The sequence below is a fragment of the Myotis yumanensis genome, unplaced genomic scaffold (genome assembly GCF_028538775.1).
Source record: "Myotis yumanensis isolate MYYU_CA2020_CCGP unplaced genomic scaffold, mMyoYum1.0.hap1 SCAF_1, whole genome shotgun sequence".
NCBI lineage: Eukaryota > Metazoa > Chordata > Mammalia > Chiroptera > Vespertilionidae > Myotis > Myotis yumanensis.
The window spans coordinates 231368419-231394967 of NW_027223752.1; the positions used below are offsets into that span (position 1 = coordinate 231368419).

At 47.7% G+C, this 26549-nt stretch overlaps 1 protein-coding gene and 1 pseudogene across 1 annotated transcript in view; one reads left to right on the forward strand and one right to left on the reverse strand.

The window, feature by feature from the left end:
• Positions 1–837: 837 nt before the first annotated feature.
• FAM184B (family with sequence similarity 184 member B) overlaps positions 838–26549 on the forward strand; it is a 66686-nt gene continuing 40974 nt past the window's right edge. The window contains exon 1 of the mRNA XM_070398888.1: positions 838–984. Coding sequence (XP_070254989.1) covers positions 838–984 — 147 coding nt within the window. The remainder of the gene's footprint in view (positions 985–26549) is intronic.
• On the reverse strand, positions 15270–15986 carry LOC138999124 (ferritin, heavy subunit-like; annotated as a pseudogene).

Sequence of the window (26549 nt, forward strand, 5' to 3'; positions counted from 1 at the left end):
CTTTGTTTGGTGATCCCTGGCAATCCTCCCGCAACGCCCCGGCCCCTCCCCAAGATGGGGGAGGTGAGGACACCCATTTGCAGCCCCTGTGGGGGCCACACCTTGCACCCCGGTCACCCGCGCCTCCTCTCGTCCTAGATATTCACTCTCACCTCCCTGCACCTCGCTGGGCATCGCGCCCCCCACCTCCGCCCTCGGACGAGGGTCCAAGGCCCCAGAGCCGCTGGCTGGGGAAGCTGGGGTTAGGTGCTGGGGTCCTCGTCACCCCCTTCACCCAGCAGCACATCGCCAGGGGCTCCTCCCTGACCGTGCGCACCGGCTGCCCGAGGCTGAGGCCGGCTCTTCTCTCTTCTTAGCCAGGGATGCCCACCACGGGCGGGGGCCGTCGCCGCTGAGTCTAGAGCCGGGCACACCCACGGGTCCGAGAGCGCCGCGCCCCGCCAGCGCAAACCTCTCCAAGGCCAGCGTCTCCGGTCGCGGCAGCTCTACCACTGCCAGCAAAACCCGCACGGGCCGGGAGCAGCGCGCAGATTGCGAGCGGCACGTTCGGGTCCTCGGCGCCTCGCCGCAGGGTGCGGGTGCCCGCAGAGCCCGCCTGCGGGAGAGAGCGCGGGAGGAGGGAGAGCGGGCGCGCGGGTGGCTGGCAGGCGGCCACTCGGGGCGGGGGGAGGGGGGGGCGGAGAGAGCGGGGGACACGCGGCGGTGCGGGCGGCCGGACTGCAGTGCCACCTCCCGATAAAGCCCGCACACGCTCACGCGCCCGCGCGCGCACGCACGTGCACACCGTGGGCCGCGAGCACACGAGCGGGGGCCGGGAGCGCTGGACGCGTTTCAGCGATGGCTTCTGCGGTCAACAGCAAAATTCATGCACCCGGGACTGGCCCGGGCTCCAAAGCTGATGCCCACGGGGGCGCCTGCTGGAGAATGGACTGCGACCCCGAGATGCACGTGAAAATGTGCAAGAAGATAGCGCAGCTCACCAAGGTAAGGTGAAGCGCTGCCGGCAGTCTGGCTGCTGCGCTCTAGGGGTTCCCCTGGTCCGGCGGGAGTGCGGACGCGCCCAGGGGAGGACCAGGCCTAAGCCAGGTGGAAACTTTGTCTCGGAGGCCACCCTGGAAGAGAAGCGGTCCTAAATCTTGGTGACTTGACCTTCTGGAGGCACCAACCTAAAGCAGCTGCCAGAGAGGTTCCTTGGCAAGGAAACTCCCACAGCCTGCGCGCTGAGCAGGTGGTCTGCTCCCAAGGTGGGGATGCGAATCCAGTTGAATCAGTGCTGGTGTGTGTGTGTGTGTGTGTGTGTGTGTGTGTGTGTGTGTTCCCTTTGCCCGCTCTGCTCAAGTGATCGTGCCTGGAATGTTGTGATTTTATTCATCGCTATACTTTACAGTCGGGGAGGTCATGTGCGCTCTATTTAAACACTTGATTCATTTTTTTTTTCTTACAACAAATATTTGAGTCGTTTGTTGAGTGCCAGTAGCTTGCGTGGCGCCGTAACTAAACCTGGAAGGCAGCCCAGGGGACTTACTATCAAACTGGGTGCGGACGTGTGTGGAGCATAAATAAGCAAGTGCAGGATTCACCATTTAATTGTGGGATTACAAAGGACCTTGGGAGGTCAGCCAACCCATCTCCTCTCCTCATCCCAGGGCCCTGATTCACCTCCACGGACTGTGGTGCCTTGAAGACCAGCAAGGAGATACCACTCTGCCCTTTAGTAGCCCCTGGGGCTTCCCGATTAGGAGCTCCTTGTGGTGGGTCCCCCTGCTCTGCCTTGTGGGTAGATGAGCAACATCCCTCTCTGCCTTCTACCCAAGGCCCCCAGAGCCTGGATTGAGTTGTTTCCCCTGAGGTTTCCTTTTGATCTCATAACAAACTCCAGGTCCAGGGTCTGCCCTCTTCCCTGTTTCCCTCCCACTTCCCACACCCACTTTTTTGTAGGATTGCAGGCATTTTCCTTCCCGTATTGCCAGGAGGGGGAGAGACCAGGAATTGGACAGGAGCTGCCTTCTCTCCCCACCCCGCCGGCTCCTATGTTAACTTCTCCGCACTCTTACACATGTGCCTGTCTCTAAATAGTGATCTCTTTAGTCAAGGATGGAAAAGGGGGGTGGAGATCGTCCTTGGAGGCCATGGCAGGTGCTGCTGGCACCACTCACCTAATCTACATTCATCAAGAAGTGATATCAACCCCCAAAGTATTGATATTTTTTAAAAATATATTCTTATTGATTTCAGAGAGGAAGGGAGAGGGAGAGAGATAGAAACAATGATAGAGAATCATTGATCAGCTGCCTCCTGCATGCCCCACACTGGGGACCGAGCCTGCAACCCGGGCATGTGCCCTTGACCTGAATCAAACCCGGGACCCTTCAGTCCACAGGCCAATGCTCTATGCACTGAGCCAAACCAGCTAGGGCAGTATTGATATTCTTGATTCAAGGTACTGTAAACAGTACAAGGCTCCCTGGCCATCATGGCTTGGTTGGGCATCTTCCTGTGCCTGAAAGGATACCAGATCCATTCCCATTCAGGGGTACATGCGGGCTGGATCCCCACTGAGGCGTGTGCTGGAGGCGGCAGATCCATGTTCCACTCTGGCAACGATGTTTCCATCTCTCTCTCCCCCTCTCCCTTCTCTGAAACCAATACAAATGTATTTTTTAAAAATAAATAATCTTAAAAACAAACAGTGTAAGTCATCCTCTCTAAAATATTTTTGGAGAAACAAGGTTGGATCAAAACTAAAAGACACGGGAAGGGGGTCCACTGGGAAAAAGGAGACATATGTAAAACTTTAGACAATAAAAAAACTAAAAGACACTACTGTATAATCAGTTGCTAAATTGGGTGTTTCAAATGATCAGTTCTATAGAAGTAGAAACAAAGTCATTATGGGTAAGAGCAGTTCAGAGAGGTTTTGTGGGAGAGGCGAACCTTGAATTTAGTGTGAATTTAGGGAATGTGTACTATGTGCTGAGTACTGATGGCATAAAACTGAGTAAGACAGGGCCCCTACCCCTGTGATATGACAAACACATAAACAGAGCATTTGAATAGAACGCAATCAGTTCACTCATTAATATGTATGGCACACCTACTATGTGCCAAGCACTGAAGATATGGCAGTGAAGAAAGCAGGCATGGTCCCTAGCACGTAGGAGGCAGCATGTCTCAAAGTATGTTCTGCATTGGAAACCACAGTTGATTCTTACTCTGTTGTGCCTCTTTTTACCATTTTCATGCTAATTGTTTAGATTAGACATTTTTGATATTGTTATTGAAACACCACCTTTCTTTTGGTTACTGATTACTTATCTCGTATTTGTCATCTCTTCATATTTAAACTTTCTGTAAGTTTTATTTTACTTGTATCTCTGATAGGTGAAAAAGGTTGAAAATAGCTGGTATATAGTCTAGACCTTAAAATAAAAAACCTCCTTAATTTATTCATGATACTTTGCACGTGGTAAACAGCTAATACATGTTTACCTCGTGCAAGTAAATAAATACCAGGACACATTTTAAATCCACCTGGAGAGCTTTTGAAAGCACACGAGTGAGACGGCAACCACACTTAATGCCTGATCCTAGACTGGATTCTGTGCTAGATGGAAAAATGCTACCGGGGCAACTGAGAAATTGGAATATGATGATAGAAAGTACAAGTGTTTGTGTCAATGTTAAACTTCCCCCCATTGACAACTACACTGTGGCTATGTGAGATATAATGTTTTGTGTGTTTTCTTAATCCTCACCCGAGGATATTTTTCCATTGATTTTTAGAGAGAGTGAAAGGGAGAGGGAAAGACAGAGAGAAATTTCAATGTGAGAGAAACACGATTGGTTGCCTCCTTCACTCGTCCTGACCAGGGCCCAGACCTGGGAGGAGCCTGCAACTGAGGTGCCCTTGACTGGAATCGAACCCGGGACCCTTTAGTCTGCAGGCCAATGCTCTATCCAGTGAGTCAAACCGGGTAGGGCAGAAATGTCTTTATTGTGAAGAAATGCACGTTGAAAATATCTTTTAAGGAGGTGCATATGATGTCTTACTCTCAAGCATTTTATAAACAAAATAGAGAAAATAAAATATAGAAGGAGAGCAAATGATAAAACAAATGGAACCATATGTTAAAAAATAGATGAATTTGGGTGAAGGGTATGTGGGTGTTCATTGTACTATTTTTTTTCTGGCATCCTCCCCCCACCGGACCCCCCCCCCCCATGTTTTAAAATATTTCTAAAAAAAACAAAAGCATGTAAGGCCCAGGCCCCATCTCAGAGGGAGAGGGGAGAGTGGTGGCAGGCATTCCTGTTTTTCCAAAGCCCCTAAAGAGCTCTTAACGTTAACACAGCGTAAGAACCACTGTTTCAGAACAACTGAAGCTTTAAGCTGTAAAGTGGGCACAGAGGAGTCATTTAGGACAACAGGAGGTTCCCGATCCATCCCCACCCGCTAGCCACTTAGGAGCTGTCTAGGCTCTGAGGTCGCCTGACCTGCCACTGCTGGTGTTCAAGTCACCCTGATTTCACTTAATGCTGACCCCAGAGCCATTCCCACAACTTTTATTACAGTCGGTGGTTTCAGTTGTCCTACTTCATTATGCTACTGTTGTTGATCTCTTACTGTGCCTAATTTATAAGTTAAACTTCATCACAGGTATGCATGCGTAGGAAGAAACATAGTATGTATAGGGTTTGATATTGTCGCAGTCTCAGGCATTCACAGGAGGCCTTGGAACATAACCCCCATGGATAAGGGGGGCTCCTGTATCCGTAGATACTTTTGTTTTCAGGGGGAGGTCTGGAGGTCAAAGCCGTTGTTTCCAGCACAACCAGATCAAGGGAGCTGTGTCTGCCATGTCCCAGAACCTCACCAAAGTTGACTAAGACACATAATAAGCAGAAACAATGGTATTGGAGGAGGTGGAGGGTGGGTAGAGTTGGGTAAGGAGGTGGTAGAGAAGGGGTAGGGGATATTGTTATGGAGAACAGGCACTGAGTATAAAATTAGAAATAGTAAGGGAAAAGATCTGTACTCTCTACTCAAAGTTACCTTTTTTTGTTTGTTTGTTTTTTTAAATCCTCACCTGGCACATGCTTAGAGAGGAAGGGAGAGAGGAAGAAAGAGAGAAACATCGGTGTGAGAGAGAGGCATCCATCTCTTGCCTTTCGTACCTGCCCCAACTGGGGATCAAAACCACAACCTAGGTATGTGCCCTGACCTGGAATCGAACTGGCACAGGATGGCGCTCAACCACTGAGCCACTCTGGCTGGGCATTTATCTCTTAAATGAATTTAAACTTGACGTATTTCTAGAGGGAGACTTCTTACTTTTATTTGTTCTAAACATATAGATTTAAAATTAACTGTGGCCCTAGCCGGTTTGGCTCAGTGGATAGAGAGCGTGGACCTGCAAACTGAAGGGTCCCAGGTTTGATTCCGGTCAAGGGCACATTACTGGATTGCAGGCTCGACCACCAGTGTGGGGCGTGCAGGAGGCAGCCGATCAATGATTCTCTCTCATCATTGATGTTTCTATCTCTCTCTCCCTCTCCTTTCCTCTCTGAAATCAATAAAGATACATTTTTTAAAAATTACCTGTGAATAAGAGTGAAGATGTCTAGAAAGCTAGTGGACAATTTTGGGGTTGACCTTGAAATGCTCTTCCTCCTGGTCCTCACATGGCTGGGATCCGCTAAGATGCCATCTCTTCAGAGAGGCCTTTATGACTTTCCAGTCCAAAGGGACCAACTTTGCTCACCTTGTAATTGGGAACAATTATTCTTTCTTCCTTGGTGACTTGCTGTGAGGTTTCGCAGACTTCAGGAGTGTAAGTGGGGCACTTCACCCAGGGCCGGGCACATGGTGAGCTTGACGGATGTTGGTGTGCCTTTGCTCCCTGACCTGGAAGAACTTAGGAGGGACAGAAAGCTGCCCAGTTGTCAAAACCAGCAGCCTAGAGCGAGGCCAGCCCTCCCCTGCCGCCACTGGGGTCCTCAGCAGCCGGTGCCACTTGCGCCCGTGGTTTCCTGGCTTGGAGGTGTGGAGGTTTTGTTGCACCCAGACACCCTGAGCTGCTTGCAGGAGCTTGTCTGGGGAGAGGGGGAAGCTGTTCTGTACCAGTTTGCCTTAGGATTCTAGATTTGGAAACTGCAGATCTGTTTTAACAAGTCCTCTCCGTTGGAATCTTTTAATTTAACAATGTGATTCATGATGCAAAGATGGCTATCTCGCAAAAATATTTTAGCCATAAACAGCATGAAGAACACCTTAAGTTGGGTGTCTCTGAACCCTACTGAAATGCCACCACTTTTGCATAGCCATTCCGGTCTCTGCATTCCCCCCACACCCACACGGCCTTCCTCCAGTCCGTTCTCCACACAGCAGCCAGTGTGATCTTAACACTGACTCCAGCTGGCTGGCGTGGCTCAGTTGGTGGGAGCGTCATCCCATGCACCCGGAGGTCGCCAGGTTCAATTCCTGGTGAAGGCACATGCCCGGGTTGTGGGATCCATCCCAGAAGGAGGCGTGCAGGAGGCAGCTGATGAGTATTTCTCATCAAACTTTCTATCTCTCCCTCTCCCTTCTTCTCTCTGAAATCAATAAAACCTTAAAACAACAACAACAACAAAACTGACTCCAACCTTCAGACACTGCCGGTGGGAATGTGCCATGTTGCATAGCTGCTTTAGAAAACAGTGCGGCCGTTCCTCAAGCAGTAAAACAGAGAGTTGTCATAGAAACCAACAACTCCATGCCTAGGTACACACCCAAGAGAAATTAAAACATACACCTGCACAAAAACTGCTACACAGTTTCCACAGCAACATTATCCATAATAGCCCCCAAAATGGAACTAAACTAAATGTCCATCCGTTGAATGGGTACATAACTGTGGTAAGAAAGTACAGTGGGGAGAGCGGTTAGGGGATGCAGGGGTTTTTTGGGGGGTAATGAGAAGATTCTAAAGTCAGTTGCAGCCGAAACCGGTTTGGCTCAGTGGATAGAGCGTCGGCCTGCGGACTGAAAGGTCCCAGGTTCGATTCCAGTCAAGGGCATGTACCTGGGTTGCAGGCACATCCCCAGTGGGGAGTGTGCAGGAGGCAGCTGATCGATGATTCTCTCTCGTCGATGTTTCTAACTCTCTATCTCTCTCCCTTCCTCTCTGTAAAAAATCAATAAAATATATTTAAAAAAAAAAAGATAAAAACAGGTTTTAGAAAAATAAATAAATAAATAAAGTCAGTTGCAGTGATGGCTATACAACTCTGTGAGTAAACTGAAACCCGTTGACTTGTACACAGTAAATGGGCGAACTGTATGGTACAGATATAAAAATTATGTAGATAAAATTAAAATGAAATAAACAAGCTGAATCTTGTCTTTTTCCTGTTTATTTTATTTATATATATATATATATTTTATTGATTTCTTACAGAGAGGAAGGGAGAGAGACAGAGAGTTAGAAACATCTATGAGAGAGAAACATCGATCAGCTGCCTCCTGCACATCTCCCACTGGGGATGTGTCCGAAATCCAGGTACATGCCCTTGACCGGAATCGAACCTGGGACCTTTCAGTCCACAGGCCGATGCTCTACCCACTGAGCCAAACCGGTCTCGGCTCTTTCTCCTGTTTAAATCCAGCTCTGAAACAAGTCTGGTGGTTTAATACACCAGCCCACCTTCCCTCTCCCATTTGCACAGCCATCCTTGTCCAGGCCCCCTTGGCCCCTGCCGTGGCCCTGGCAGCCTCAAGGTCCACCCTTGCCCTCTCGCACAGGGACAAGAATGATCTTTTACACTATAAATCAGAGCATCTCGTTTTCCTGTTTAAAACAACCGTGGCCGCCATGTCGCCTGGACTGCCGTTGTCCACCTGGAATGAATCCTCTTGTCACGGTCCCTCGAGGTGGCTGCTATCCGCTTCTTAGCATCATCTCCGGGTCACACCCGCCTTCCTTCAGGACTGCGTGTGGCTGGCTCGTGCTGCTCGGACCTCGTCCTCCTGGTTTCTTCTGCCAGATCCTGGCTCTGCCGACTGGGCCTGGCTCACATCTCTTCAGACAGGGCCCCTGCCCTCTGAGGGTCCCTCGGTGCCCCTGCTGTTCCCTTTGCCCCGCTATCTGGTTATTGCTTTCTCCTCTCCCCAGAGGAAGTTCCATGAGGGGAGGGGTTTCTGTCTGCTTTGTTCTCTCCTGAACCTCCAGTGCCTAACACAGGGCCTGGTTAGAGGCTGCTACCCAGGTCACTGAGAGGCCAATGAACAAAACGCTTCTGGGACCTCCTGTTTCTCCTCGGATAAAACGCCAAACCTTAACCGTGGCTGCACACGGTCATCTTGTGGGAGAGTGGGGAGCCCCTTTCTCAGGCCAGGGCTCAGGAGTTCCTGGTTTTCTGAGCGCAGTGGCAAAGGACCCGTGTGACAAGCGGGTGGCTTCCCCCAGCCCCTCCCAGGCCAACATCGGACTCGGTCACCCAGCCCCTGACCACAGACGCAGGGCTTGACCAAACGGGTGCTTCCATTCGGTCAGATGCAAATTCCTTCAGGACACTAGCGTTATAAGGAAAAATAAAACAACAGTGACCAGTTATACACAGAAAATACCTATCTAAGAAAAATCAAACGTACGGGTAAGGGGAAAGGAAAAGATTCTAAAGCATCCTCCAACCTATTATAACTATAGTTCTATAACTAATAGCATTTTAATATATTCTACTATCCTGTTTCCCATACATATATAGACGTAGAGCTTTCTTAAATAGGCTTATATTATGCAATGTTATTGTGTGACCTGTTTTTTTTCTCCCTTCACAATGAATCTTGAACTCTCTGACCTAGTTGTTTTTTTTTAAAATATATTTTATTGATTTTTTTACAGAGAGGAAAGGAGAGGGATAGAGAGCCAGAAACATCGATGAGAGAGAAACATCAATCAGTTGCCTCCTGCACACCTCCCACTGGGGATGTGCCTGCAACCAAGGTACATGCCCTTGACCGGAATCAAACCTGGGATCCTTCAGTCCCCAGGCCGATGCTCTATCCAGTGAGCCAAACCGGCTAGGGCTCTGACCTAGTTTTTAATGGTTGTGTTAGTTCTCCATTGTGTGACTATTGAATAATTTCACTTCATTCATTTAGGAAACATTTCTGAAGCACCTATTATGTGCCAGGTAAAAACCCTTATCATGGATCTTACAAGCAAGAGAAATAGAAAGGATATGACCAAACAAAATAGCAGCCTTCTTGTTTAAATGTCATTTGAACATTTTGAGTAATTAAAAATGAAAATCATAAAAGAAAAACCTAACACAAAACATAATGTATATATTCTTAATGTAAAGCAGGGTCAGCAAACTACAGCCCAGATGGCAAATCCAGCCCACTGCCCATTTTTGTATGGCTGTGAATCAAGAACAGTTTTTACAATTTTAAATGCTTGAAAAAAATATCAAAAAGAAGAATATTTTGTTACATGTGAAAGTCATATGTAATTCAAACCTGAGTTCTGAATCCTTCCAAACCTTTAAAACTTTCCCTTCTCTTTCACACCTAACTTGGTACTATGTTTTTTTCTTCAGTATCACCTTGACTGAGTCTTTCCAATGCATTCACCCCAGTTTCCATAGGAACAGCACCTTACTTCGACATTCATATATAATTGATCTAGTACGGTGCTGAATTACATAATTACAATAGCAATACCACTGGCATTAACAGGGGATCATTAATGTGAGCAGACGTGTGGTAGTTTTCCAGCGGAAAGAGGAAGGGTATTAAGTTATCCACATGTTGGTTGAATGGAGATTGGTTACAAGAGCTTCTACTGTTTTAATACAAAAAGTGAATTACTGCCCTGGCCGATTGCTTAGTGGTTAGAGCATAGGCCCAAAGACCAAAGGGTTTCAGGGTTGATTCTGGTCTAGGGCAGATACCTTGGTTGCAGGTTCAATCCCTGGACTGGTTGCAGCACATGAGAGAGCCAACAAATCAATGTGCCTCTCTCACATGGATGTTTTTCTTTCCCTCTCTCTCTCGCTCTCTCTCTCTCTCCTTCTCTTTCCACCTTCTTCCTCCCTTCCACTCTATCTGAAAATCAATGGAAAAAAATATCCTCGAGTGAGAATTTTTTTAAAAAAAGTGAATTGCCATATTGATGTGCTGCCAAGCGAGAAATATGAACACACTGAACAATCTGAGGGATCAAGGAAGGTTCCCTGAGATAGGCAGGGAAGTTACTGGTGGGCATTTTGATTGATTCCAGTTTCCCATTATTATAATCAGCACTAGAGGCCCAGTGCACAAAATTCGTGCACTGGTATGGTCCCTAACGACTGCTGGCTGCCGGCGGGGCCTCCCTCCTTTCCCCAGGCCGGCCCCGCCCCCTAGTTAAACTCACGGAGGAACTCCTGGTCGAGGGGACAATTTGCATACTATGCTTTTATTATATAGGATGGTGATGGGCATTCTTGAGGCGGCATCCCTGCACACTTGCTAGATTATTTCCTTCAGATAAGTTTCCGTGCACAGCGCTCACCTTTGTTACAGATAGACTCTTGAGAAAGAATATCAAAGAGATTGGAGGAGAGAGACCTGGAGAGAGGAGTGTTTAGCGATCAGTTGAAAACAGCCTCACAGACAAGATGAACTGAGGTCCTGAGCTGTGAACTACAAAGCCTGCCGTCTTAAAAGGCATTTACTACAAGCTTTTCTCCTACAATCCAAACACTGGCACAGTTTCGTGGGAGGAACTCTCATCTTTAAGGAGACAATGGGGTAATTATTTTCAAACCGCAGTGACATAATCCCGGGCTCAGGCTGTCAGTTCCCATTATGACTGTGTAATGGACCTGTTTGAAGCTACTGCTGTATTCTGAGCCTCCAGGCAGGAGGATGTAGCTGGGAAGTGCTCCCAGGTTGCTCAAAGCATCAGCGAAACCGGCAGCTCTCTCCCAGCTCAGGGTCCAGGGATACCAACAGCACACCAGCGTCCCCCGTCTTGTCCCTGTGTCACGAGGAAGCCTTTTTCTTAGCTGTGCAGCCTTCAGCACATCAAGCAGAAAGACCTGCCGCGGATCTTTGACATCATCGTCAGAAATAGTGTTGTGCCCCGTCTTCTGAGGCAGGACGGGTGTCAGATCTTCCTGAAAAGATGTGGCCCTGCCCGCGAATCCTGAACAGCTACCATAACACTTTCACTCCTTGCTCTTGTTTTCTTAAAATTCCAAAGCCCAGGAGACGGCTCTGCCTTTTCCTGCTTCGTGCTGACTGTGCACTTGGCAAATGCTGTCTTCTCTTGATCGTCGCTGTGGGAGACCACAAACCCCCCCACCCCCCCCCACCCCCACCCCCCCCACCCCCGCCAAAGTTATCGAATCCCCGGAACCTGTGAGTGCTGCCGTCTTTGGGAAAGGGTCTTTGCAGAGATGATTGAGTTACATGTGTGGATGACATTGCTTGTGTTATCTGGTTGTGCTTCTACTTCTACGAGGAGGGCAGAGGGCGATTTGGGACAGAAGAGAAGACACAGAAGAGGCCACGGCTGTGTGAAGACCAAAGCAGAGACATTGGAGTGATGTGGCCACAAGCCACGGAACCTGGAGCCACCAGAAGCTGGAAGAGGCAAAGAACAGGTGCTCCCCCCAACCCCCACAGCCTCAGGCCTTGCAGTCACCCTGACTTTGAACTTCCAACCTCTGGGACTGTGAGAGAGTAAAGTTCTGTTGCTTTAAACCACGCATTTGTGGTGAATTGTTATGACATCCACAGGAATCAAATGCGCTGACTTTTGATCACAACATCCTCTAGAGCAGTGGTTCTCAACCTGGGGGTCGAACGACCCTTTCACAGGGGTCGCCTAAGACCATCGGAAAACACATATATAATTACATATTGTTTTTGTGATTAATCACTACGCTTTAATTATGTTCAATTTGTAACAATGAAAATACATCCTGCATATCAGATATTTACATTACGATTCTTAACAGTAGCAAAATTACAGTTATGAAGTAGCAACGAAAATAATTTTATGGTTGGGGGTCACCACAACATGAGGAACTGTATTAAAGGGTCGCGGCATTAGGAAGGTTGAGAACCGCTGCTTTAGACCTTAACGAAGGGCTTCTTCCTTCTCAGACCCCTACTGGGGTGCTCTCCTCTGATAGCTGTCAGTCACCTCGGGAACAGTTTTAACAGGGATTAAAACCAGTGAATTCAAACCTTTGGGTGGAGCTGAGGCAACTATGCATTTTCAAAACTCCACTGGTGACTGTGACTTTAACCGAAAACTATTGTCGCAGGCCCCTGGCCCTCCATGGTGTCTGTGATAGGTCCTGGTCCATCACCCCATCTGGTAGCCGACAGACTGTGTGTTTGTCGTATTTCCTCTACTTTTCTAGAAGTTCTGTAGGCCCGTTCTGCTCAAATGTTATTAAACACAAATGGCTAGGTCCACCTGCAGCATTTGTCATTTAGTCAGTCAAGGGTGGGGCCTGAGAATTTGCATTCTAAACAAGTGCAGGTGATGCTGTGGACTCCAGTCTGAGCAAGCCAAATTGGGGCTTGCCCTGGGCCTTGTGGCTCAGTTGGTTGGACCATCAGTCCTTGCTGAAAGTTCTCAGTGGGTTCAATTCTCAGTCAGGGCACATACCCAGGTTGCAAGTTCAATCCCCAGTCGGGGTGGGTATGGGAGGCAACTGAGCAGTGTTTCTCTCTCACATTGATGTTTCTCTCTCTCTCTCTCTCTCTCTCTCTCTCTCTCGCCCTCTCCTTTCCTCTCTTTCTAAAAATTCAATATGAAATATCTTTTTAAAAAAGTCAATACAGCCCTAGCTGGTTTGGCTCAGTGGATAGAGCATTGGCCTGCAGACTGAAGGGTCTCAGGTTTGATTCCAGTCAAGGGCACATGCCCGGTTTGTGTGCTTGGTCCCCAGTAGGGAGCATGCAAGAGGCAGCCAATCAATGATTCTTTCATCATTGATGTTTCTATCTCTCCCTCCCTCTCCTTTCCTCTCTGAATTCAATAAAATTTTTTAAAAATAAAACAATAATAAATCAATAGAAACATATCCTTGGGTGAGAATTAACAACAACAAAAAGATAATCCAGATTCTATTTTGCCTTTCTCGTTTCTGAACTTTTAAGGGCTTCTCACATAGCACCCTGTTCCCATTAACATTCAATAATATGAGCTGGATTAATTTGAACAGTTAAATCCTTGAGGACAAGGACCTCACCTTGTACCTTACTTATTTATATATCTTAGCACCTCCATTAGTGCCAGGCCACAAGGGGGTGCCATTAGGAGACATATTAAATGCTGGGTGGGCCAGCAAAGTTGCATCTATAAGGATGCTAACGAATTGCTGGGTGCCAGTACATCACACCAAATGCCCAGGGATGATGCCAAAATTGCAGAACCCACCTTAAGAGAAGTACTCCATGTGGTTCCACGAGCCATTCCCAGATGGAGGTGCCGCTTGGAAGGACCTTGTGGAGTAACGAGATGAGCAATGAAGTACTTTATGACAGAGGGCACCACTGGTTAACCAGAAAGCTTCTGTCCTGCTGGGTTTGGGGGCAGAGCTGTATTGCTCCAAGCAACAAAAGAAAGAGTAAGGCCGGCGTGGCTCAGTGGTTGAGCGTAGACCTGTGAACCAGGAGGTCCCGGTTCGATTCCCACTCAGGGCTCATGCCCAGGTTGCAGGCTTGATCCCCAGTGTGGGGCGTGCAGGAGGCAGCCGATCAATGATTCTCATCATTGATGTTTCTATTTCTCTCTCCCTTCCTCTCTGAAATCAATAAAAATATATTAAAAAGATAGAGAATGGTGCAGAGTATGTAGCTCTCTTCATGCTATACCCCCACCCCACAACGTCCTCCATGCATGCTTCTACTGGGCTGTCATCCACAGATGCTTCGGGTATCCCAGTCCAAGTGAAATCATCAGCAGAGTGCACAGCTAGGCCAAGACCCCGGGCAACCTGAGCAGGCTAACATCGGTCACCCTTCAGACCTGCAGTGGGCCAGCGCCTGTTAATAAGCTGGAGTGTGAGGTGAGGAGACCTGCTGTGGGGAGATCAGTTTGTCTTGGAAAATTTGTCCACATCACAGTGGCAGTGAAGCCAAATCAGTTCCAGGGAGTGAAAAAGAACCTGCTTCTGGGTTTTGTTCATTTTCCTGCCAGGGTAGTCCGCCCTTGAGAAGCGCGCCCCTCAAACATCTGCCACCCCTCGCTCTTGCAAGCTCGTTAATGGCATTTTCCCAGAGACCCAGAAATAGCAAATTCCATTAAAAGGCTTATCATTAAATACAATGCAGGTCTTTATGCGGGAAGGATGGCCTCTGAATAAAAAGTCCATTAGAGCCGTGGGCTGGAAAAATGGGTCAGCTTTCGTCTAAAGGAGAAATTAATACGGCGGGAAGAGCCAGCGACACTGCGGCCATTCATCTCGCAACGCTTTCCTCCTCGGGCTGCCAGAGTGTGTCCGCCCAGACTTGATATTCCTGTCCCCGGCCCTGGTGCAGGGCCCATTTGTCCTGAAGAAGCCTATCAAGTTGTCTGGCAACAGCCTCAGTAAACATGAAGAAGGAGATTAGAGCTGAGTCTAGGGTTGTGTTTGCTCTGTATCAAATGGCCACTCCATTGCTGGAGTGGAGCTGGGCCTGGGGTCAGCTTACCCTGAGTCTCCCAGACTGTGCGGGGGAGCAGCTGCTTAAACATAACTGGGGTCCTGTTAAGAAGGAAGAAGGAAGAGCTGGCCGGCATGGCTCAGTGGTTGAGCATCGACCTATGAACTAGGAGGTCATGGTTCAATTTCAGGTCAGGGCACAAGCCCGGGTTGTGGGCTCGATCTCCAGCGTGGGGTATGCAGGAGGCAGCCGATCAATGATTCTCTCTCATCATTGATGTCTCTCTCTCTCTCTCTCCTCCTTTCTCTCTGAAATCAAGCAAAATATTTAAAAAAAAATTAAAAAAGGAAGGAAGAGAGTTGTTGGGGTAGTTGTGGGAGACAGAATAACAAACAGAATGTCCACAACCTCATCTGCTATCTTGGGTATGAATCTGTTCCCAATGCCATCTGCTGCTGACTATGATGGAAGAATCCAAAAGTACATTTTTTTAAATGCGAAAAAAGATTTATTTGTGCACCACCAACAAAGGAAGGCAGTCTTCTGTCCAATGGAGACGATTGAGATTCTTAAGTGGCTGATTTGGGACCTACTACAAGGGGAAGACTTGCTTTGCTGCCTTCAGGTGTTGGGTCTATTCACCTAGCACTTCCGCAGGCTTTTCCAATGGGGCTTCCTCCTCCCAGGCCTACTGTTCTAATTCCTTATGACATACACGGTGGCGTTGCAGGTAGTTTATTTCATTCTTCTGTTCATCCAGGTACTTGGTTGGCAGAAGCTATGGTCTTCAGGTCTAGCAGGAGCTTGCTTAGCTGGTTCTCCAACTCCAGGGCAGACTCTAGAGCAGCGGTTCTCAACCTGTGGGTCGCCACCCCTTTGGGGATCAAATGACCATTTCACAGGGGTCGCCTAAGACCACCGGAAAACACATATATAATTACATATTGTTTTTGTGATTGATCACTATGCTTTAATTATGTTCAATTTGTAACAATGAAATTGGGGGTCACCACAACATGAGGAACTGTATTAAAGGGTCGCGGCATTAGGAAGGTTGAGAACCACTGCTCTAGAGCTTGAATGCCAGATCCCCAGTTATCTATCTCAGGCCTTTCAATCACCAGAAGGCAGATTTTACTCTCACATCCTTAGGGTATCTTAGGAATTGCTTTCCATGGTCCCTCTTCGCCTTAGCTTGCTTTTCAAAGAATGCAGCAAAAAGAGGTCCTACTGAGTCTTCCATGTGCTAACAGGCCATAGATGAATAAGCATCCCTGATGTGCAGCTCATAAGATGCCACGTGATCATTGGCAACCCTACACTCTTCAGAGGGCGGGTGCTTGGCTGCCATCTCAGCTTCAGAGACACCAGGCATGCACAGTCCCAAAAATACATTCTGATGGGGACAGAAGGAGCAGAGATGGCTCTCGGCTCTGCAGTGGCCTGGGGAAAAGATCCACAAAGGAATGAAGAGGGAGAAGGTGGGGAATGGCTGGTGGAAGGTGGACCCATTCTCAGCACAGCAGCCCAGTGATCTTTAGAAAATGGGATCAGATCACGTTGCCCTGCTCAGAGTTCTCTAGGGCTCCCCATTTCCCATGGTAGAAACCGAAGTTCTCCGATGACCTATGGCAGTGGTCAGCAAACCGCGGCTCGCGAGCCACATGCAGCTCTTTGGCCCCTTGAGTGTGGCTCTTCCACAAAATACCACGTGCGGGCGCGCACGTACAGTGCGATTGAAATTTCGTGGCCCGTGCACAGAAGTTGGTTTTCGGCCTGGGCGAGTCTATTTTGAAGAAGTGGCGTTAGAAGAAGTGGGGGTACGTTCGCTGAGGTCGACCCCTCAGATTGAGGACGTTTTTAGCAAAGGCCAGCTTAGGAGTACCCTAATTAAGTTAATAACAATGTACCTACCTATATAGTTAAGTTTAAAAAAAATGTGGCTCTCAAAAGAAATTTCAATCGTTGTACTGTTGATATTTGGCTCTGTTGACTAATGAGTTTGCTGACCACTGACCTATGGGACCTCCATGACCTGGCCCCACCTCTCTCACCTCTGCTGCTCTCCCATTGCTCACTTTGCCCCGGCCACACTGGCCTCCTTGCTAATCCAGGAACCGCCCCTCCCCCCTGCACCCCCCCTTACCCCCCCTCCCCCGCCACACACCTCTAGGAATCTTGCTCCTCTGGCCTCCTCTGGCTGGAGTGCTCTTCCTTTGGATGCCTCATCATTCACTCTTTCATTTTCATCAGACCTTCATTCACACGTTAATGAAGCCTTCCTTGGGCGGAGGGGGGGGGGGGGGGGCGGGGGGGGGCGGGGGGGGGGGGCGGGGGGCCATGTACAATGCTAACTCCACTCCCTCAACATTCCTTCTTTGCTTTATTCTTTTATTTAGCACTTATCACTACCTAACACATTGTTTATTTTACTTATTTCACATGCTGATTGTCTGACTCACGAGAATGCTAAGCTTTGCGGGCACAAGGATTTCGGTCTGTGCTGGTACCCTCTCCTCCGTGAACCGTGCCGGGCATATCGCAGGTTCTTGCAAATATTCTCTGAATGATTGAATGAAAGGGGAATGCGTGCATACGAAGAGATATACAGTGGGGCCTTGACTTAACAAGTGTCCCGACTAACGAGTTTTTCGAGATACGAGCCGTCTCTTGGCTGATTTTTTGCTTTGAGTTGCGAGCTAAAATTCAGGTTACGAGCCAGCTTCAGATACCCCACCGCTAGTTGGCGCAGCGAACGTCACAGTGAACGCCACAACATCAGCCCAGCATCACGTGTCTCACTCGTTCACTTTTGATTTGACATAGGAGTAATTTGAGTTACGAGCTCCGTCACGGAACAAATTAAACTCGTAAGTCAAGGCCTCACTGTATTTCATTGCCTACGAGCAATTTCTCCTTAAAAGAAATTGGTGGTGGGTATATATTTTTTAAGAAAAACCATCAGTTGGCTGTTTGTCCCTCACTAGATGCAAAACTGCAGGGCAGGGGACAGCGAGCGTGGTTTCACAGCCGGCTGTGCATGCAGAGTCAACAGTGGGGCCCGCTGTGTTGGAAAAGAAACACATGATATAAAACATAGGTCCCCTCGAGGCTCGGTGTTACAAAGCGCCGGGGGGCCTGGAGGTTGGCTCCTGGTGACAGTTACCTTTTGTAACAATTAAATAAGGATCATCCTGAAACCACTCCCTCACCTCCCCCAGGCAGCTTCCCGCCACCACTCCTCCTGTCTGTCTGGTGTGACCTGACTGAGGCCCGCCTGGCAGCAGGGCTCCCGGGAAAGCAGGGCGTGTGTTCTCTCAAGAAGTGAAGAGTGTGAACAACAGCCCAGCTGGGTCCGAAGAGCCACAGTGGAAAATACCCCCTAAATGTCCCCTGAACTAGAAATACCTACGTATGCGGTATATACGCAGGCATAACATCCATTTCCTGTTGTCTTTGTGGTGTGGGCCATTAAACGCAGACCCAATTTGTTTACGGCTGATCAGACATTTCTCATGAGCACCTCTGTTTGTGCCAAACACCGTGCAAGGTACAGGAGCTACAAAAGTGAGCGAGACAAAACATGGACTTTTTATTATTTCACGTCAGGCTCAGCTACGTACTACAGAAATACCCAAACAAATGAAAGTGCGTTCCTCTCTCACGGAAAAGAGGTGCCCAGTTCCGGGTGCGGTGGAGGATTCCTGCTTTTCTAACTCTCTGCTCTGCTGTGCCAGCTGCAAGGCTTCCTCCTCAAGGTCACCTCATGGTCCAAGAGAACTGCTGGAGCTCCGGCCATGGCGCCCACTCTCCACTCTGCTGGGACAAAGGGGCGGAGGGAAGGGTACACCACCCCTCCCACTCAAGGAGGCCTCCTGGAGGCCCACAGAATACTCTTTATTTTAAAAAAAATTTTTTTTAATTGATTTTTTACAGAGAGGAAGGGAGAGGGATAGAGAGTTAGAAACATTGATGAGAAAGAAACATCGATCAGCTGCCTCCTGCACACCCCCTACTGGGGATGTGCCCGCAACCAAGGTACATGCCCTTGTCCAGAATCGAACCTGGGACCTTTCAGTCTGCAGGCCGACGCTCTATCCACTGAGCCAAACTGGTTAGGGCCCAACAGAATACTCTTGCTAAGATTTTCTTAAGTAGAACCCAGCTATGTGGCCACAACCAGCTGCCAGAGACTCTAGAAAATGGAGTCTATTAGCAGGATACGTATCAACTAAAAGTTGAGATTCTAGGGATGGGCAGCTTGTGGAGCAGAACGCCATTCACTGGTTACCAGTGCCAGGGAGAACTCCCACTCTGTGGACGAAAGCAAAGATCCTCACTCTGCCGGCGACCAGGCACAGAAGTCCAAACACTTCTGCCCACGAAGTCCTCTTGTTGGAGTTGCCAAGGAAAACACAGCTCAGCCAAACACTGCATCGAACAGCCAATGCTTTAGTGAGAAAGATCAGCTCCAACAGTGTGTGTGGGTCTCCAGTCCAGCGAATGCTCCAGCAGCCAGCATGGCCATTGTGCAGCCGGGACAATCCCTCCCTCCCTCCTGGTGCCGGGAATACTGACAGCTGGGAGCACGCCTGAGGGCCACACAGCTTCAGCAGAACTAAGGATCACCCATTGATCCTAAACCGGGAAAGATCTGTTTACACAGGTGAGAAATCCTGCCCAGGCTATGTGGGCCCTTGGTCTTTAGGTAAGGAGCTGTTCCCGGCCCAAGGCCCTTTCTTACGTGTCGAACAGGGATGGAAAGACTGCATGCCTGAGACTGCCCTTCCAGCATGAACCGTCTCTGCCACAGAACAGGATCTGGTGCCACAAGAAGAATGGACATGGGGGAGCAGAGAAGAGTCTAAATTTACCCCAACCTCTTTGAGAAAAGAAAGTAATACCAATAAGAGAATGCTCGTCTCTGTCCCTGTCCTCTGGTTAGGAGGGATAACTCATGGTGCCCAGCTGTGTGCTGAGGGACTCAGTAAATGAATAAACCTGCGGGGAGGAGCTTTTGGAAAGCAGGTGACATTGGATCAGGAACTGGAAGAGGATTTCACCAGGGAGAGAACGGCATGGGGGGTAGACAGAGGGAGAAGTGTGAGCAGAAGTGGGAGGGTCTGAACGTGTGCGGTTTGTTTAGGCATCAGCGTGTAACCCAATATCGCCATCACGTGGGGTCTGACAGGATGGTGGCAGGATCTGATGCTGGCTTGTGTGGAGCCTTGAATGTGGGGCTAAGGAGCACCCTCTTATCCAGTGGGCAGTGGGGAGCCCCCCAGGCAATGCTGTGAGCCATTACCATTCCTGGCATAAAGCAAACACTACAAATGTTAATTCTGATGAGGAGGAGGAGGAGGAAGATGTTGGTGGTGGTGATAATGAGGATGTGATGATGGTGATGATGCTGAATTTTTGGACTGGAACCCGGATTCTTTGTCTGCCGGAATCGAAGAATGAATCCACGGACAGAAAGTGGATATCTTTAACTCTTACTCCCACTCATCTCTCTGCATTGGTCTGTATAGCAGAGTCATTCATTCTTTCCTATTAATTGGCTTTTAGCATGTTATAGAAAAGATGACAGGTCACTCTGAATTCACATCCTCTCAATCTTCAGACCCAATCAGCTAGAGAGATTCTCTCCAAACTGAATAAAGTCCCAGGGAGGACTCTGCTTGGCCTGGCTTGGATCATATACCCATCAGGTGTCAATCACTTTGGTTGGGGTTCTATCACCAGCCCAGCCAAGAATACCTACTCACCTCTGTGGACAGAGAGGCGATCACTGATGGTGTATGGATTAGTGTTTTCTGGGAAAATAAATAAAGTAGCCACCACGCTATATCCAGCCACTATGTTATTTTACACCTCTTCATGGTTGTTTTTATGTATTTGCCACTAAATTGTAAGCTCCCGGGGAAAGGACCAGGGCTTTTGTATCTCCGCATCCCTCTGCCCCTAGCATGGTACTTGATGAAGGGAAGAATCTCCTTGAGTTGAAACTAGCTGGTTTCTGAATATGAGCCAGTTCAATGGACAAAAGATTCTGTAGCTAACGCCCAAGGAGATAGAAGTGGGATTTCCTGGGAGTCTTAGGGGCTCCAATTGTAGGGTGTTCTGAGGCCCTTTATCCTTCTCGTGAGGGACTTTGAGGTTCAGTGGAGGGAATGATAAAAATGAAGAGATAGAGGCCCAACTGTGGCTCTTTCACAGAAGCTGTGTGACCATGTAGAAATCAGTAGGCTCCTGGGGCCAACGTTGCCTTATTGATGAAATGAGGAAGATGTGGTCTTAGTGATATCGTGCTTACAATCTTAAAATTCTGTGACTATATTCACCTTTCTTTTTAACATTTCTTGACTCCTTTTGAAACTCAGCTCAATGTCTGAGCAATGTCACAGTCATGTATCATTTTTAAAAGGTCATTGCCTTTTACTGGCATAAGTTAGAAATGTGATGGTAACCTTTTCAACTTAATCTAAAGACTCAATTTAGAATAAAAGAACATTGGACTAGAAATCAGGGGACACGCTCTAGATTCAGTTCTGCCCTGAGGAGATGAAGGATATGGCCTAAACCAGTGATGGCGAACCTATGACATGCGTGTCAGAGGTGACACGCGAACTCATTTTTTTGGTTGATTTTTCTTTGTTAAATGGTATTTAAATATATAAAATAAATATCAAAAATATGTCTTTGTTTTACTATGGTTGCAAATATCAAAACATTTCTATATGTGACACGGCACCAGAGGTAAGTTGGGGTTTTTTAAAATGCTGACACGCCGAGCTCAAAAGGTTCACCATCACTGGCCTAAACTCTCTGAGCCTCAGCTTCGTCATTTACACGTAACACAGCTGGTGTAGATTGGGTGAACGGCAAGATCTAGCTTTAACTTTCTAAGGCACTGGAATGGGGGAAAGAGCCTGTCTCCCTTTTTCTTTCTGGTAATAGAAACAACTATGCTTTCACTGGTCATATGGCAGCCCAGTCAGAGACTGCATCTTCCAGCCTCCCTTGCAGCTATGGAATTAAGTGCAGGTCAATGGGAGGTGAGAAGGGTGATGTATGCACCAGTCCATCCCCAGCCGAAGCACAAGCTGCTTACCTTGGACCCCCTCTGTCTCCCTTTCTTATTGGTGGGAAAGTCAACAAACACAACAGTGGCCTTGGGCCCAGATAACAGAAGCTGCAGGTTGAGGACTGATGAAGGGTGAAGGTGGCAGAGCTGAGTGATCAGCGACCAGAGCCTCCCATCCACATCTGACCAGCACCAGGTGTGGGACTATTATGAGAAAGGGAGGAATAAATTCCACCTTACTTAACCCTCTGTATTTGGGGGAGTCTTTTGTATCAGCTTAGCCTATATCCTACCAATCACAACATTAGGATTTACTTTTAGTACTTAATTGGCACTCCTGTTTTCCTTCGATGGTTTACACCAGTGATTCCCAAAGTGGGCGCTACCGCCCCCTGGTGGGCGCTGCAGCGATCCAGGGGGGCCGTGATGGCCACAGGTGCATTTGTTTTAACTTTTTTTGTATTACCTTTCTATTCTGAGTTCAATAAATAGTTTCATAATTTCAAACTTCAATGTTTCTAATTTACACCTTTCTTTACTATATTTTACGAAAAAGGTAGAAACATTAATACATATATCTTTCTGTTTAATTGCTATTAAAATTTTTAAAAAATTAATTTCCAGGGGGCGCTGAGTAATATTTTTTCTAGAAAGGGGCCGGTAGGCCAAATAAGTTTGGGAGCAACTGGTTTACACAGTGGTTAAGAACATAGGCTCCAGAGTGAGAATGGAAACGAGTCCTGGTTTGGTTGCTAACCAGCCCCATAACCTCCGTCACATTACCCAACCACTCCATGCCTTGTTTTGCCAATCTGTAAAACTGGACAACGATGAGACTTACCTGCTATGGGATTACTGTGAGAATCAGATGAGAGAGGGTGTATTAAGCTGTGAGCCTAGTGCCTGGCATCTTGTAAACTCCGAGGAAGAGTTAGTTGCCAATGTCAGTATTATCAGGATCATCCTCACTGTCAGCACCACCATCATCATCTATTTACGTCCTTTTATTTATTTATTTATTTATTTATTTATTTATTTGTTAATCCTCACCCGAGGATATTTTTCCATTGATTTTAGGGAGAGTGGGAGAGAGAGGGAAAGATAGAAACATCGATGTGAGAGAAACACATTGAGCGGTTGCCTCCTGCATGAGCCCTGACCAGGGCCCGGGCTGGGGAGGAGCCTGCAATCAAGGTACATGCCCTTGACCAGAATCGAACCAGGACCCTTTGGTCTGCAGGCCTACACTCTGTCCACTGAGCCAAACCATCTATGGCTATTTATACCCTTTTAAAAGTGGCTGCTGAGTATCCCGCATTTTGGAAACTGTAAGAATAATCATCCTTATACAGCGCTTTGAACTCATCCTGAATTCCGAGCTCTGGGATTCTCTGTGCATCTGACACATGATGAGTTCAGTGCCCTGCATGGGTATGTGTCCTAAAGACACCTGCTGCTTCTGCATTTGTGCTGCTTGTCACGTCATCTGCAGGTTGACCGAGCGTGGCATTCACTGTGCCCGTGGCTTTACAAGTTCAGCACTCTCTCTGGGGCCAGAGCACCTGAACTGAGATCAAGAGCAATGCGGGGAAAATGAAACGTTGAGTTGAGAATGGTTTATTTTTTATAGCTGTCATCCTGACATTTGCTCTTTGATTATTAAAAGAATGCAATGACAGGCATCTAAGGAAGAAGCCTTCAAAGTTACCATTCATGCGAATAAGTTTCCCTTTTTAACAAATACAATAATAAATATAGAAAAGTCTCATGGTGACAGAGAAGTATCGATCAGACCGTCAAACCTCAGAGGGAGGTAGGGGAGGGTGGGTGTGAGGGGGAGAGATCAACCAAAGGACGTGTATGCATGCATATAAGCCTAACCAATGGACACAGACACCAGGAGGGTGAGGGCATGAGTGTGTGTGTGTGGGGGGGGGGGGGGGTAATGGGGGGATAAGGACCCATATGTAATACCTTAATCAATAAAGAAAAAAATAAAGTCTCATGATTAAATTGTTCATATCATTTTGGGATTTTAAAAATATTTTATAATTCCCCTTTCCTTTGATCATCTTAATTTACCAAGTAATATATATTTTGTAGGAAATTAGAAAATGCAAAACAGCAAAATAAAAATTTTAACAATTAAAATCCCCTCTAATTCGACCACCTAAAAATAACTACACTAGTATGCTGAGATCTGCTCTCTGAGGCTTAAATCAGTATTTCTCCCAGCTCTCCTGTGGCATCCTTCGCTCCCCCGCACACCTCGGCCCAGGTCTGACCAGAGCTCTTCCTTGCTCTGCCCAGTGCACTCACACCCCCCCCCCCCCCGACCCCACCCCCACCCCCATCCACCCGCAGGACCTGCCTGCACTGACTGCCAATAGAAGGAGCTGGAATCCCTGAGCTCCGTCGTCATTTGTTCTCCTGGGCCTAGCACATCCCAAAATAAATGATGAGGGATATCAACTGGCATAATAATAATAATCTATAATAATGAAAGCATAATATGCTCATTAGACCAGACAGCCGAATGACCTTCCAGACAAAGCCGGGGCTGCGAGGGCTGAGCCCCGTGCACAAATTTCAAGCATAATAATAATAATAAAGGTACTTAGTGGCCAACTGTTGGGGCAAAACCAATTATTGTTTAACTGTCTGTCTGGTGGGACTGGAACACGGAGGCCAGCCTGGTAAACTTGAGGAGTGGCTATTTCTGCTTTTGAGTTCACGCAATTTTTTAAAAATTGATTTCAGAGAGAGAGAAATAGAAACATCAATGATGAGCGAGAATTCTTGCATGACCCCCCCTCCCGCAACTGAGGATCGAGCTGGTAACCCCAGCATGTGTCCTGACCTGGAATCGAACTGTGACCTCTGGGTTCATAGGTTGATGTTCAACCACAAGGCTCTTACTAGCCCAGGCGAACACTCACACAGACACAGGCCCAGCCTGCCTTCCTGGATTTTGCGGCTCCCACCTGGATTACTTCCCTGTTAAAATATTTTCTGTGAGAGGCACTAAGATTCCTCTGTACTGGTTTTATTCACAGAAGAAGCATCACCAACACACATGCATATCTATTGATCAGATTGGTGAACCGAGGGAGCTGTCGCTAGTCTTTGTCTTCCAAAAGCTGCAAACAAGTCGTTCGAGATCAGAAAGATAAGCCGGTCCCTTTCCAGGTCCCGCGTCTGCTGCTGCTGCTGCTGCAACTCACTGGAAGGCAGGCTGGCCTGTGTCTGTGTGAGTGTTCGCCTCGGCTGGTAAGAGGAGGGGCTCTAATTAAGAGCCTTGTGGAGAGACAGCCCTCACCTTTCAGCAACATCTCCATCGAAATTGGTTTGGGAGACAGTTGGGCTTCAATTACTCAGAAGCTAATGCCTCACAGCTCAATGCCTCGTGCAGCCAGGCGCCTAGCAACAGCTCTCTGATGGGTGATGTGAGATTTTAATTAGCGTCTTGGACTCCATCTAGAAATCCATTCCAAGCCCATTTGCTTGCAGGAGCCCAGCCTCGTGTGGGCCGGGTTCCGAGCCATTTCCATAAAGGAAGGGACAGCAACCACATGACCTTTGCACTTCCCGGGCGTTTCCACTCCCCAGCCCAGGGCTCTGGCTGTTCCTGAGTGCACTGGACAGCCATCAGGAGGGTTTGAGCAGTGACGGGACACAGGTGACTAACTTTAGCAGACTCTAGGTAGCAAGATAGAAACAGGACTAAGAGGCCATTATGGCTCTGACTGGTTTGGCTCAGTGGATAGAGCGTCGGCCTGCGGACTCAAGGGTCCCAGCTTCGATTCCAGTCAAGAGCATGTGCCTTGGTTGCAGGCACATCCCCAGTAGGGGGTGTGCAGGAGGCAGCTGATTGATGTTTCTCTCTCATCAATGTTTCTAACTCTCTATTCCTCTCTCTTCCTCTCTGTAAAAAATCAATAAAAACAATAAAAATATATTTTTAAAAAAAGAGGCCATTGTGGTCCAGGTGAGAGGTGCTCATGGCCCACATTGAGGGGAGTGTGGAATGGTGAGAAGTGGAGAGAGTTGGGATTGGCTGATGGAGTGGATGTTGGGTGTGGGAGACAGGGTGACTTCAATAAATTTTTAGACAATTTTTTTTTATTGCGCTAAAATATAAATTACATAAAATGTACCATTTTTAAGCATACAGTTCTGTGGCGTTAGTTACATTCATATTGTTATGCAATTACCACCATCTCTAGAACTTTTTCATCTTTAAAGGGAAACTGTACCCATTAAACATGAACCCCCAATTCCCTCCTCCCTGCACACCCTGGCAGCCACCATCCTCCTTTCTGTTTCTGTGAATTGTATCACTGTAGGGACATAGAAGTGGAATCATATGATATTTGTCCATTTGTAACTGGTTTATTTCACTTGTATAATGTCTTCAAGTTTCATCCGTGTAGTGGCATGTGTCAGAATTTCTTTCTCTTAAAGGCTGAATAATATTCCATTGTGTGTCTCTATCACATTTTGTTTATCCATTCATCTGTTGATGGACACTTGAGTTGTTCCCACCTATTGGCTAGTGTGAATCATGCTGTGAACATGTGTGCACAGATATCTATTCTAGTCCCTTCTTTCAGTTGTTTTGGAACTGAAATTCCAGAAGTGGAAGTGCTGGATTATTGGTAATCCTGTGGTTAATTTTATGAGGAATCATCATATCACTTCCGCAGCAGCTGCACCATTGCACATTTTCACCAGCACTGCACAGGGTTCTAATCCCTCCACATCCTCATCAAGGCTTATTTTATTACTAGAGGCCCGGTGCACAAAAATTTGTGCACTCGGTGGGGG